The following is a 13,210-nucleotide window of genomic DNA, read 5'->3' on the forward strand; positions in this document are numbered from 1 at the left end:
TCCCCATCAAAATAGCACCATCATTGTTCATAGAATTAGAAAAAACAATTCTAAAATTCATATGGAACCAAAAAAGAGCCCACATAGCCAAAACAAGACTAAGCAAAAAGAACAAATTTGGAGGCATCACAATACCTGATTTCAAACTATACTATAAGGCCATAGTCACCAAAACAGCGTGGTACTGGTATAAAAATAGGGACGTAGACTAATGGAACAGAATAGAGAACCCACATACTTACAGCCAACTGATCTCTGACAAAGCAAACAAAAACATAAAGTACGGAAAGGACGCCCTTTTCAACAAATGGTGCTGGGATAATTGGCTAGCCAAACATAGGAGATTGAAACTGGATCGTCATCTCTCACTTTTTACAAAAATCAACTCAAGATGGATTAAGGACTTTAAGACCTTGAAACTATAAAAATTCTAGAAGATAACATTGGAAAAACGCTTCTAGGTGTTGGCTTAGGTACGGGATTTTATGACCAAGAACCCAAAAGCGAATGCAATAATAACAAAGAGAAATAGTTGGGGCTTAATGAAACTAAAGAGCTTTGCATGGCAAAGGGAACAATCAGCAGAGTAAACAGAAACCCCACAGAGTTGGAGAAAATCTTCACAGTCTATATATCTGACCAAGGACTTAATATCCAGAATTTACAACAAACTCAAACAAATCAGTAAGAGAAAAGCAAACAATCTAATCAAAAAGCGGGCTAAGGATATGAATAGACAATTCTCAAAAGAAGACATACAAATGGCCAACACATATATGAAAAAATGCTCAACATCACCAATGATCAGGAAAATGCTAATCAAAACCACAATTTGATATCACCATACTCCTGGCCATAATTTAAAAATCAAAAAACAGTAGTTGTTGGCGTGGTTGTGGTGATCAGGGAGCACTTCTACACTGCTGGTGGGAATGTAAACTAGTACAGCCACTATGGAAAGCAGTGTGGAGATTCCTTAAAGAGCTAAAAGTAGAACTACCATTTGATCCAGCAATTCCACTACTAGGTATCTACCCAGAGAAAAATAAGTCATATGAAAAAAATACTTGCACAGGCATGTTTATAGCAGCACAATTCACAATTGCAAAATCGTGGAATCAACCCAAATGCCCATTAATCAACAAGTGGATAAAGAAACTGTGATTATATATATATATATGCACACACACACACACACACACACACAATGTAATACTACTCAGCCATAAAAAGGAATGAATAAGCAGCATCTGCAGTGACCTGGATGAGATTGGAGACTATTATTCTAATTCTAAGTGAAGTAACTCAGGAATGGAAAACCAAACACTACACTGATATGTGAGAGCTAAGCTATGAGGACGCAAAGGCATAAGAAAGATACAGTGGACTGTGGGGACCTGGGGGAAACAGTGGAAGGAGGGTGAGGGTTAGAAGACCACAAATATGGTGCAGTGTATACTACTCAGGTGATGTGTGCACCAAAATCTCGCAAATCACCACTAAAGAACTCACTCATGTAACCAAATACAACCTGTACCCCAATAACTTATGGAAAAAATAAAACTAAAATAAAAAAAGAAAACCTTGGCAAGATGGTTACTAAAATGTTAACAGTGGTGATCCTTGAGTAGTGACATCACCAGTGATTTTACTTTTCTTTTATATGTTTTTCTGACTCTTCCAAATTTTCTACAATAGATGTCACTACTATAATTGGAAAAGAAATGTTTGGAGTTTTAAATATACCCAACAAGGCTGGGCAGGGTGGCTCACATCTGTAATCCTAGCACTTTGGGAGACTGAGACAGGAGGATCCTTGAGACCAGGAGTTTGAGACCAGCCTGGGCAGCATAGTGAGACCCCTGTCTCTATATAATCTTTAAAAGGAAAAAGAAAAAAGGAAGCAGAAGCTGGAGGCCAAGGTCGTTTGATGAATGAGGCTTGGCTTTACAACCTGCTCATGCCCTCCTCCCCCAGGCCTCCATCACAGGCCTCACATCTCCCATTTTCCCCTCCCGTATAAATAGCAAAAACCAGGAGCCACTGACACCAGTGAGACCAAAGAGAAAACTCTCAAGCAGAGAAATCAACTCGGCTTTAAAGACAGCATGTAATTGAGACTGGAGGCATCTGAATGGGGGCACAGGCTCCCCCAAGTTGACCTGAGTAAGCTGCTGGGGCAACTGGTGCTTAGCCTCAGAAGGGCAGTCTCCACTGACTTCTCTCACCTGCCTGAGTTCCCAGTACCCAGAGAAAATGCTGAAGACAGGCTGCAGGAAGGAGAGAACTGGATCAAATTTTATGTGGTTGTTAAAGAGGTAATACATGCTTTAATTCATTCAAGAGATACAAAGGAATCCCAGTAGAGTGTCCTTCCCACCCCATACACCACACCCTCCCACAACCTGCCGGCACCCAGTCTCCTCCCTGTAGGTAAACACTCTCCCTAGCTTTTCTAAAGTCCTTTTGGAGAGGACTTGCATATACACACAAATGAGAGTCAAATTTAAAATCCACTTCCTCCCTTTCCAGTGATTTTGGACAGTATTGAATGAGGAGCCCAGCAGCCCTGGGCTTTCATCTTTGTTCCGTCACTCACTGTGCATCTTCCAGCCCGTCACTCATCTTCTCTGAGCCTTGCTTTTCTCTTCTGTAAAATGGGGTAAAAATCCCTCCAGGGTTACTATGTAGATGAAGCTGGATGCAAAACTATATGAAGAATTCCAATTGTTTCTTTTCCTTTTGAGACAGAGTCTCATTCTATAGCCCAAGCTGGAGCACAGTGGTGCAATCTTGGCTCACTGCAACCTCCACCTCCTGGGCTGAGGCAATTCTCATGCCTCAGCCTCCCGAGTATCTGGGACTACAGATGCGTGCCACCATACCCCACTAATTTTTTGTATTTTAGTAGAGATGGGTTTCACCATGTTGCCTAGGGTGGTCTTGAACTCCTGAGCTCAGATAATCCTCCCACCTCAGCCTCCCAAAGTTCTGGGATTACAGGTGTGAGCCACCATGCCTGGCCCAATTGTATTTTTTAAGAACTACAAATAAATATGGACAAGACCTGAGTCCCTGTGAAGAGGAAGTGGGTCAATGGAGTTTGGGCCATCCCCACAGCTCTCTCTCCCAGGTAAAGGGTGTTGCAGCTCTCCCAGGTAAAGAGTGGCTGGCTTCTCTGGGAGACAGAAAGTCCAGGCCTCACCCAGAAGCATGCTTTTGTATTCTTGATCTGTAGATGCCATTTCTGGCTTCAAGACCTGGGGCCTTGACAATGTTGTATTCTCTGTCACATCTGGTCTTGGGGGCTACCGCCTGCATCTCTGTCATAAGTCCCCTGCCCCACCCTAGGGTCAGATTTCCTGCTTCTGGATCAGAGAGGGGCATCTTTGCAGGCCTGGACAGTCACTGACATCAGCCCAGCCACCCAGTTGTCAATTAATCTCCATAGTTCCATCTGAGGATCTGGGGTTCAAGGCCCGGGAGAGAGAAACCGAGACAGACACAGAGATGTAGGGGAACCAGGCAGACAAGATGGCAGATTCCTTCACAAGGTCAGCCAAAAGCAGGGCTGGAAAGAGTGTCTCTATTCAAGATCTGGGCAGCAGACATTGTACTAGTGGCTGTTCAACTCCTGCTGAGTACAGGGCTCTGGGTGGGATCATTTGTCTGTCCTTCCATCCACCTATCTGTTTGTCTTTCCAAAACTGCCTGCTGAGGACTAGTCAGAGACAAGCCCTATCCCTGGCACAAGGCCACATGCTAAAATGAATCAGATTGGGCCGACTGGAACCAGTGGGTGGAAGAGGGCGCATCAGGTGGAGGGCACAACAAGGACCAGGGTTGTGCATGGAAAAATGCTGGACCAAGGCAGGCACCGGGGTCGAGCGCAGGGTGGAGGGCCTGAGCTCCCAGCGGGTGTACTGAAGCTCAGGGGGAAGTCAGAAGAGGCGGGACAAATAGCAGGCTATGGAGGGACAGGCAGAGTCCCTGAAGAAAGGAGGAAGCAGCAGAGAAAATAACAGGGAGGGTGGAAGTTCCATGGGCAAGCCACCTGGTGTCTCCCCATCCTCATGCCCATTGGTTGATGCCACTCCTCCTCACTCCCCCTTAGGGAGAGTGATGCCAGTCCTGTCCCTGCATCTACCCCAGGGTGCCCAGACCCCCACACTCACAGTACAGCCTTGTACCCATCACCAAGGAGAAATGGTAAAGACCCCAAGGTCAGGCCAGGCACGGTGGTTCACACCTGTAATCCTGGCCTGAACCAGGATTACAATTTGGGAGGCCAAGGCAGGTGGATTACTTGATGCCAGAAGTTTGAGACCAGTCTAGGCAACATGGTGAAACCCCGTCTCTACAAAAAATACAAAAATTAGCTGGGTGTGGTGTTCACACCTGTAATCCCAGCTACTTGGGAGGCTGAGGCAGAAGAATCACTCAAACCAAGGAGGTGGAGGTTGCAGTGAGCTGAGATAGCACCAGCCTGGGTGACAGACAGAGCAAGACTGTCTAAAAACAAATAAGCAAATGAAAAAACAAAACCCCCAGTGTCTGGTGTGAGAACCCCAGGGAATGAACCCCTTGCACCCTGGCTAGATGACCTTGGGCAAGTCACTTCACTTCTCTGGGCCTCAGTCCCCTCCTCTGTCAGATAGGGCTAATGGAAGCACCCAACCTTGTAGGGTAACAGAGAGGGTTATACCGTAGGAAGGACCCAAAGCTTGGCCCAGCACCTGCAACAGCCTCTGGTAAACAGGGGAAGCTCCAATTCTGGACACCTGATGGTCGGTGTAGTTTGCAGTTTATAGGGGACTTTCCGACCCCAAAGGATTCAGGACCCAGAGCTCAGGTTCCTGGCAGTGGCATTTGCAGTCTGGGACAAGCCTGGGGAAGGGATGCCATGTGCGGCACCGGTATCTAGTGTCCCAGAGTGGGCACAGGTTGCTGGGGGAAAAGAGGGAGAGTCATCCAGCCAGGACAGGGGTGGGAGTCAAGGGGAGAGGGTTACTTCCTCCAGCCCTACATCTCTGCTCGGGGTTCAACGGGCTTGCCGGAGGGTGAGGGCGGGGCAGGCCGGCCTCTCTGGCCCTGCTGGGGGGTGGGGGGCGGGTCCCCCGGGAACTGCTCCTCCCGCCCGCCGCTGCTTTAAGAGGCTGCTCCGCGGTAGCGAGCGGGGCTGGAGCCGCAGCCCGAACAAGCGGACCGAGCCGACCCGGCAGGTGCACGGTTGCGGGGACAGCAGCGGCATGACCGGCCACCACTGCTGGGGCTACGGCCAGGACGACGGTAGGCGCCGACCTCCCCCACCACCCCCGGCTCGGACCCCGACCCAACTACACTAGCCCCCAACCCTCGTGCCCAAGCCGGTTTCCCGGACCCGCAAGCTCCTACCCTCCAGGCTGGGCCGGGACCCCTCTCCCATCCTGGTCCCCTAATTCGGTCCAAGCCTTGGTCCCCAGCGCCAGGCGCAAAGTCCGCCCTGCAGCCCAGGTGGTCCCGCCGCCAGCTAGCTGCCAGGCCGGCTGAGTCCTGCCGCCTCCTCTGCGAAGACCCTGACTGCCCAGCCCGCTCGGACCCAGGCCGAGACTCTCACTCACTCGTCCGGGGCGTGCGCAGCGCGTGGGGGTGGCCCAGGGCTGCGGGGAGCGGGAGCGGCGGAGCGCTGTGCGCGGGTGTCTGTGCGGGGAGCGCGCACGGCGGGTGTGCGGGGACCTAGGGGGATCGGGGCTCTCGTGGCAAGGGCGCAGTGTCCCCTGGAGAGAGTTTCCCCGCGGAAGTGGCCGAGCTGCCTTCTTGGCTGGTACCTGAGGGAAGGGACACATGGGGGCGCAAGCATGTGTCTGGGTGTCTACACCGAGCGGGTGTTTGCGCACGTCCGGGTGTGAGTCGTGGGAGCCCGTGGCCCACACCAGCCTCCTGGGCTGACACGGAAGACAGCTCCTCTATCCTGCCTCAGTTTCCTTAGGATGCAGAGAAAGGGAGAAGAGGCAGAAGGTGAGAGCCAGAGGGCTGGAGCGTGGGTCTGGGGCAGTCAGTTCCCTTTGGGGGCCATTTCTTACCGATCACGGGTGGGTGTGTGGGGCTTCCCTATTTCCCTGGGGAACCAGTGCAGGACAGGTGGGGTGCGCAGAAGAGAAAGTAATGGTGGGAGGAACAACCCCCAGCCCCACTCCTCTGCGGAGAGGTATCACTTCGTGAGGGTGGATGGGGGCCTACAGTCTGGGAAGCCAGAAAGTTGCAGTAGACCAGAGGGAGGGTGCTGTTTAGTCTCTGGCTTCCCCTGGGACCCCAAGAACAAAGGAGCATATTTTGGAAGAGAACCCCCATATCTGGGCATGCAAGAACTGGAAAGAGATATTCAGAAAAAGATGATACAGACAAGCAGAGTGGGAGGGACAGATAGAGAAGGGGCAGATGGACGGGACCCATAGAGATCATCTCCCAGTACCTGCTCTGAGCCCGCTTTTGGGTGCTTCCCCCAGAGCCAGAGTCCCCTGCCTCCAGCCCTTCTTGCTAGTCCTGCCCACCAGCTTTGAGCACCCAGTGTCCTGTGTAGCCTGCCCCATGGGCCTGCTCCCCCAGGCAGCCGCCCCATCACCCAGGCAGAGCTGGGTTGTCCAGTCCTGGAAGGGAACAACAGGGGACAGAGGTGCCGGCATGCGGCACTGCTCACAGGGCTTCAAAAATAACCCAGAGGGGCCGGGCCACGATTCTGAGTCATCCATTGGGGACACGGCTCTGTCGGCACCTGCTGCTGTTTTCTCAGGAAAACTTAAGAAGCCAAAAAGGGGGAGAAGCACCAGCCGGCAGTAGCTCTAAAAATAGGCTGCATCTCAGGATGTTCCCCAGGGAGATGCTGAGCCTCTCGGCTGCAGATGGATCCTCTGGGAGGCAGGTGGTGGGCGCCTGTGGGTGTGTATGCAGGTGTGTGTGTGTGTGTGTGTGTGTGTGCATGGGCATGTGTTTTGCTGTGGTCCCTTTATGCAAACTTGAGTCTCCAACTGAGGGGTTTGTGTGTGAGAGAGCATATGCGTGTGTCAGATGTAGTCTGCAGGGCTGTGTGTTTGTACACATGCATGTTCTGGGCCTGGCTGCTCTGAACCTACAGAGCCCAGGCCATTGTGCACATGTGTGCACAATGGAAGATCATAGAAAGATGAATGTGTTCATAGGAAGATCTCTATGGACTCGTAGGCACACACGTGGGGAGGGCAGCTGGGGGCAGTAGAGGTATATGTTGCATATTTATATTAGTACATGTGCATGCACACATGTGTGAGCTGCCCTCAGTTCCCTCATTTGTGAAATGGGGATCTTGCTGGTTTCTATTTCACAGGTGGTTGTGAGAAGCAAATACATGTCACACAGAGTCAAAGCTAGGTTGATGTGAGTTTTTGTTTCTATTATCACAAACACCAGCACCAAATTGACCAAGGTGCAGAAAGAGGTGAGATACTGATGGGGTCAGGTCAGAGACTTCAGATGCCTGGAGGTCTCTCTGTTGGGGGTTGAGGGTTGACTCATTACTCTGAGCCACCCCTGAACCTGTAGCTGTATTATGTTACCTTCCATACAGTACCTCTCTGGGCCTCCTATCAGCACTGGAGGGTGAGTTTTAGTGAGGCCATTTCACAGACAAAGAAATGGAGTCAGGGAAAATGGCAGAGCTGGGATTGGAACTCCAGGCCATGCAGCTCCAACGCAAGGGCTCACCTCTGAAAGGAGGCCAAAGAGACCATCCTCCATCGGTGTCCTCAGCCTGAAGCCCAGAGATCCTGGCTGGCCTGAGTCCTTGCCCTCCCCTCTACCTGCAGGTCCCTCGCATTGGCACAAGCTGTATCCCATTGCCCAGGGAGACCGCCAATCACCCATCAATATCATCTCCAGCCAGGCTGTGTACTCGCCCAGCCTCCAGCCACTGGAGCTTTCCTATGAGGCCTGCATGTCCCTCAGTATCACCAACAATGGCCACTCTGTCCAGGTAGACTTCAATGACAGCGATGACCGAACCGGTAAGTGGCCCCTGTCAAAACCTGGCACCTGGCCCCTTAGGATCCTAACCTTGTGTTGGGGGGGTCTCGGGAAGCATGCTATGGTGGGCAAGGAAGGCTCCACCTCTCACCAGCTGTGAAGTCTTGGGCTGAGCCTCAGTCTCCTTATGCACAAAATGTGAGCAATAAGACTTACCCTCTTAGGTCATAGAGGGGAAAAATGAAAAAACCAAGAGAGATTGATAGAGCTGGCATATAGCAGATGCTCAAAAAATGCTAATTTCTTTCCGTCCCTTTTTTCCCTTCCATATATTCCTACAGATCAGGCTTGTTTTCACTCCCTGCCCCATCACTGACCTGCCAAGCCCTCCTCCCTGTGTGATTTGGCCAAGCCCAGCAGGGAGAGAAGGAAGCTAACATTTCTGTGTGCCAAGCCCCTTGCTAAGGTCACAAACCGCTCATTTATTCTTCTAGAGAACCCATCACTCAGATTGGCAGATAGAGGCTTGATGAGCTGGGGAGTGTCAGAAGCAGCGTGGTCCAGCCCAAAAGTCTCTCTCTCTCTCCAGTTCACCTACGACTTCAAGGTCCAACCATCTTGGGCCAGAGAGAGGCCAGTGGGAACCCGTGGCAACTCCTTCCAAGGCCTCTTGCCCTAGAGTCCAGGTACTTTCATGAGAAATTCCTAGGCAGAGGCCTCAGGAGTGCTGTTCAGTGAAGGGATTTCCATCCTTATGACTGGGCCTGTGGTGGGAAGGATGGTGGAATGGGGCGAGGAAGGAACCTGCTAGAGTTTCTTGTGTAAGGAAGTATTAATAATTGGTTCCTTCTCCCTCCCTCTCCCCTACCCACAAATACAATAAAAGCACTCAAAGGAACTTCAGTTTCAAATAGAAAATTAAAAGGTGGCCGGGCGCGGTGGCTCACGCCTGTAATCCCAGCACTTTGGGAGGCCGAGGTGGGTGGATCACGAGGTCAAGAGATCGAGACCATCCTGGTCAAAATGGTGAAACCCCGTCTCTACTAAAAATACAAAAAATCAGCTGGGCATGGTGGTGCGTGCCTGTAATCCCAGCTACTCAGGAGGCTGAGGCAGGAGAATTGCCTGAACCCAGGAGGCGGAGGTTGCGGTGAGCCGAGATCGCGCCATTGCACTCCAGCCTGGGCAACAAAAGCGAAACTCCGTCTAAAAAAAAAAAAAAAAAGAAAAGAAAATTAAAAGGCAAAGAAGATGGAGGAAGTCAGACCTTTCATGAGACAAGTGATCTTACTTAGTTCTGAGTTCCTTTGTAGGCTAGGAAAAAAGAGAAAGAGGATTGGTTATAGTTCTTGCTGCGAAAGAAAGGGAGTCAGGCAGATCCTCAGGAGAGAGACAAAGGATTTATTTCCTGGTACTGAATTCTAAGAAAAGGCTCCTACTCAAGCTTCGGGAAGGGGACATGGGCTCCACCTGACCCTAGATGATAGTTTAACGAGGAACAGTTTTCATATGACGATCCCTTCGAATAGCCTTCAGAAGGCACTGGGGGCTTAACTCAGATATCATTAGCTCAATGAAGGCCACTGGGGTGGGAGAAGATGCAGGGGTACATGCCTTTGGATCACTGATCTGGGATCTCACCTTCAGGCCTGGCTGGGGCTCCCTCCCCCGCCCAGCATGGCCAGGCCTGAGGGCGCAAGGAGCCAATGAAAAGAGGAATAAGATGGTGACACTCACCCACTGTGGGTCACTCTGGAGGTCAGATGGGTTGATGTCAGCAGAGTGCCAAACACACAATGAGTGCCTATGAATGGCAGCACATCTTGCGTGTGAACTGGGGGAGGAGGCTAATGGATCCAAGGTCAAGGAGTTAGGGAGGGAGCTCCCTCTCCAGGAGCCCACACCATGGGGTCCCAGGCGAAGCATGCTTGGAAGGTGGCATCTGCAGACCTATCCGATTGCTCAGCCTGCAGGCTCAGCTGCCCCTGCTTCCAGGGTTGGGGCAGTCTGACTGGGGCCCCACCCGCAGCCACCACCCCCAGACTCCTAACTAGTGCCCAGGACAGGTCTTGCTTCTTTAGTAAGATCAGGCATCAAGGAGGGACTTCCGGACTGTCCTGTCCTCCTCCTTGAGGAGCCCACAGGGCCAAAGCCCTACCCTGGTCACCCATCATGGAGGGGCCTAGTGGAACTCAGAGCCTGGGGTGTCATCTGATCCAGGAGCTCACATTCAAGCTTAGCTGGGGCTCCCCCCACCTCCAGATCCCTTTCAGCTGGAAATTCTATCAGTCCCAGGAGGCCTTGTTCATGGCCCCAGCTCACCAGGTATCAAAGGAAGAAAGTCACAAAACCAGCACAAGTAGGGCCCTTAGAAGAGGCCATCTCTGGGGGAGATGGCACTGGAGGCAGCTGGGCCTGTCCAGGAAGGTAGAGACCCTCGGGAGCTACCCTCCACCTCTGGAAAAATACCAAGTTTAAAGAAGGCTCAAGGTTCTAGGGAGGCTGTGTTAGCTGATGATTAGTGGCTTGGGCTTTGGACATAAGAGTTACAAGTTCATACCCTAGTTCAGTGCCTTGGTGTGTGACCTTAGGCAGATGCCTTGCTGTCTCTGTGCCTCAGCTTCCCCCTTTATAAAATATGGATAATAATAAGTTCTGTCCTTCATGGGCTACTATGCAGACTAAACAAAATAGTCTTTTCAACCTAACTCCGGATCAGAGTTCCAGACATGGGAGGCCTAATTGTTAGTGGTAATGGGGGTCCTGTGAGGCAGGGTCCTACCCTCTGTGGAAAATCAGGCAGGGGTGGGGAGGACAGCTAGATAAAGAGCTATCCTTTGTCAGTCCCAGACCCCTCTGCCACCTGCGGGCTGTCAGGATTTCTGCCCTGGCCCAGCTCAAGGGATGGGGGTCAGGGAGGTGGTGGGGACCAACCCAAGACCAGTCAGCCCAGTGAATTTTCCAAATGAAAATGTATCCCACACTTTGGGTGGCCAAGACAGGCAGATCTCTTGAGGTCAGGAGATTGAGACCAGCCTGGCCAACATGATAAAACCCCGTTTCTACTAAAAATACAAAAAATTAGCCAGATGTGGCAGGTACCTGTAATCCCAGCTACTTGGGAGGCTTGAGGCCAGGAGGTCAAGGCTATAATAAACTATGTTTGCACCATGGCACTCCAGCCTGGGTGACAGAGCGAGACCCTGACTCAAAAAAAAAAAAAAAAAAGTGTCCCTTTCCTGGGCTGCTGCCCTGGTCCTGGCATTGGGCTGTCGGTCGTATCCTGCTGATTGCCACTTGCCCTACTTCTACCCACAGTGGTGACTGGGGGCCCCCTGGAAGGGCCCTACCGCCTCAAGCAGTTTCACTTCCACTGGGGCAAGAAGCATGATGTGGGTTCTGAGCACACGGTGGATGGCAAGTCCTTCCCCAGCGAGGTACGGGCCCTCCTCTACTTGAATCCCTCTGCTATATAGGACGGAACGCCTATAACCTAGGCCTGGGTAGACAGGGCTTGAGGATGCCTGGGGTGGGGCGTTGGAGAGGGGGAAAAGGAGCACCCAGGACCCTTGGAAGAGATACCGTCTGCCCACTCCCAGTGCAGTGTTTTCCATCTGAACCCTGCTCACTGCTATACTTCCTGGTCTGTGTATCCTGGAGTTTTCTGAAGGGCTATCCAGTCCCACTGCAGCCTTGCTGACAGCCCTTCAAGGGTTGAGCCTGGTATTCAAGGCTGTGCATGAACTGATCTTGCCTGGCCTCGTCTTTCCCCTCACCTCTTCATACACTGAGCTGCATGTGATGAATCCCCTGTCCACACCTGTCTCCTTCATACCACCAAGCTTTTGCCTGTGCTATTCTCTCTGCCTGGAATGCATTTCTCCAAGGCTTCCCTGTGATAACCCCATTTATTCTCTGGACTCAAGGAGGTATCATGCTAGATATTCATGATCAATTTCACAGCTCGTTCCCTGCAAGGCAGGGTCTGGGCCACATTCCTCTTTGGGTCCTGGAGCTCTGAAAAGAATTGGGACCAGAGTTGGATGGATGCTACCTGCGACCCTCTGGGGCTCCCCTGGGCCCCCCAGCATCCCAATCCTGGAAGACTTGATAGCTTCCCCTCCTGCAAATAGGCCAGGAATATGCTGGGAGTGAGGGGAGCCTGGCTCAGAGATCCCCGTGTCCCTGGGAGGCACGAAGCATTGGCCTGTTGTTGCCCCATAGCTGCATCTGGTTCACTGGAATGCCAAGAAGTACAGTACTTTTGGGGAGGCGGCCTCGGCACCTGATGGCCTGGCTGTGGTTGGCGTTTTCTTAGAGGTGAGTGGTGGTTTGCTAGGGCCAGGAGGGGCATGGGAGGCCTGGCACTGCCCCTAGTTCTGGAGCATAGTGGGTGCTGGGCTCACACTACCCTCTCCCTGACAGACAGGAGACGAGCACCCCAGCATGAATCGTCTGACAGATGCGCTCTACATGGTCCGGTTCAAGGTAAAGCCCATGCCCGTGACCCAAGCAGCCGGATGGGGAGGGAGTAAGAGGCTGGCTCGCAAATTGGGCTCATCCACTCTTTCATTCTGGGAGTAAACCCTTGCTGAGACCAAGGGGGAGGGTCAGCACCAGCAGGGCCCTGCATTTGATGCCTTGTCGGGGTCAGCAGTGCCCTTGGGTGCCCAGCATGCAGCCTGGCTGGGCATAGGATTGATAAGATGTTTGTCACATTAATGGTGGTCTAACAGGCAATGTCACTGAGGGCAGCTGAAGGCAAGGGAGGGAACATCATGGCCAAAGAACTCCAGGAGCCACAGCCCTTACATACAAGCAAATGGATAGAGAGGGCCTGGCTCAGGCTGGAAGATGGCATCTGGGATCACAGACATTTGCCCACAATTTGCATCAGTGGGCAAAGAGAAGCCTAAATCCTGCTGCCAGAAATGCGTGGAGAAGGCGGGTGTAGGAGCTCATGCCTGTAATCCCAGCACTTTGGGAGGCCCAGGCAGGCGGGTCACTTTAGGTCAGGAGTTCAAGACCAGCCTGGCCAACATAGTGAAACCCAGTCTCTACTAAAAATACAAAAATTAGCCTGGTGTGGCAGTGCATGCCTATAATCCCAGCTACTTGGGAGGCTGAGGCAGGAGAATTGCTTGAACTTGGGAGGCGGATGTTGCAGTGAGCTGAGATTGTGCTACTGCACTCCAGCCTGGGTGACAAAGTGAGACTCCATCAAAAAAAAAAAAAA

The 13,210-nt window shown here is 51.9% G+C and overlaps 1 protein-coding gene and 1 long non-coding RNA gene across 5 annotated transcripts in view; both read left to right on the top strand.

The window, feature by feature from the left end:
• The first annotated feature begins 5,146 nt into the window (after positions 1-5,146).
• CA7 (carbonic anhydrase 7) overlaps positions 5,147-13,210 on the top strand; it is a 9,747-nt gene continuing 1,683 nt past the window's right edge. For 2 of the 4 annotated variants that reach the window (XM_032284136.1, XM_032284138.1), the window contains exons 1-5: positions 5,147-5,289; positions 7,818-8,015; positions 11,293-11,411; positions 12,199-12,294; positions 12,400-12,462. In XM_032284136.1, the coding sequence (XP_032140027.1) occupies positions 5,250-5,289; positions 7,818-8,015; positions 11,293-11,411; positions 12,199-12,294; positions 12,400-12,462 (516 nt within the window). In that variant the 5' untranslated portion in view covers positions 5,147-5,249. Of the gene's footprint in view, positions 5,290-5,685; positions 5,998-7,817; positions 8,016-11,292; positions 11,412-12,198; positions 12,295-12,399; positions 12,463-13,210 lie in introns of those variants that run through there. The other 2 variants (XM_032284137.1, XM_032284139.1) reach the window with 2 other exon arrangements.
• LOC116555520 lies at positions 8,038-10,402 on the top strand. Its single transcript, XR_004270565.1, has 2 exons — positions 8,038-8,899; positions 9,217-10,402. It is a non-coding gene; the product is annotated as an uncharacterized LOC116555520 (long non-coding RNA).

This window comes from Sapajus apella, unplaced genomic scaffold, assembly GCF_009761245.1.
Source record: "Sapajus apella isolate SASKATOON/1434 unplaced genomic scaffold, GSC_monkey_1.0 scaffold15, whole genome shotgun sequence".
NCBI classification, from domain to species: domain Eukaryota; kingdom Metazoa; phylum Chordata; class Mammalia; order Primates; family Cebidae; genus Sapajus; species Sapajus apella.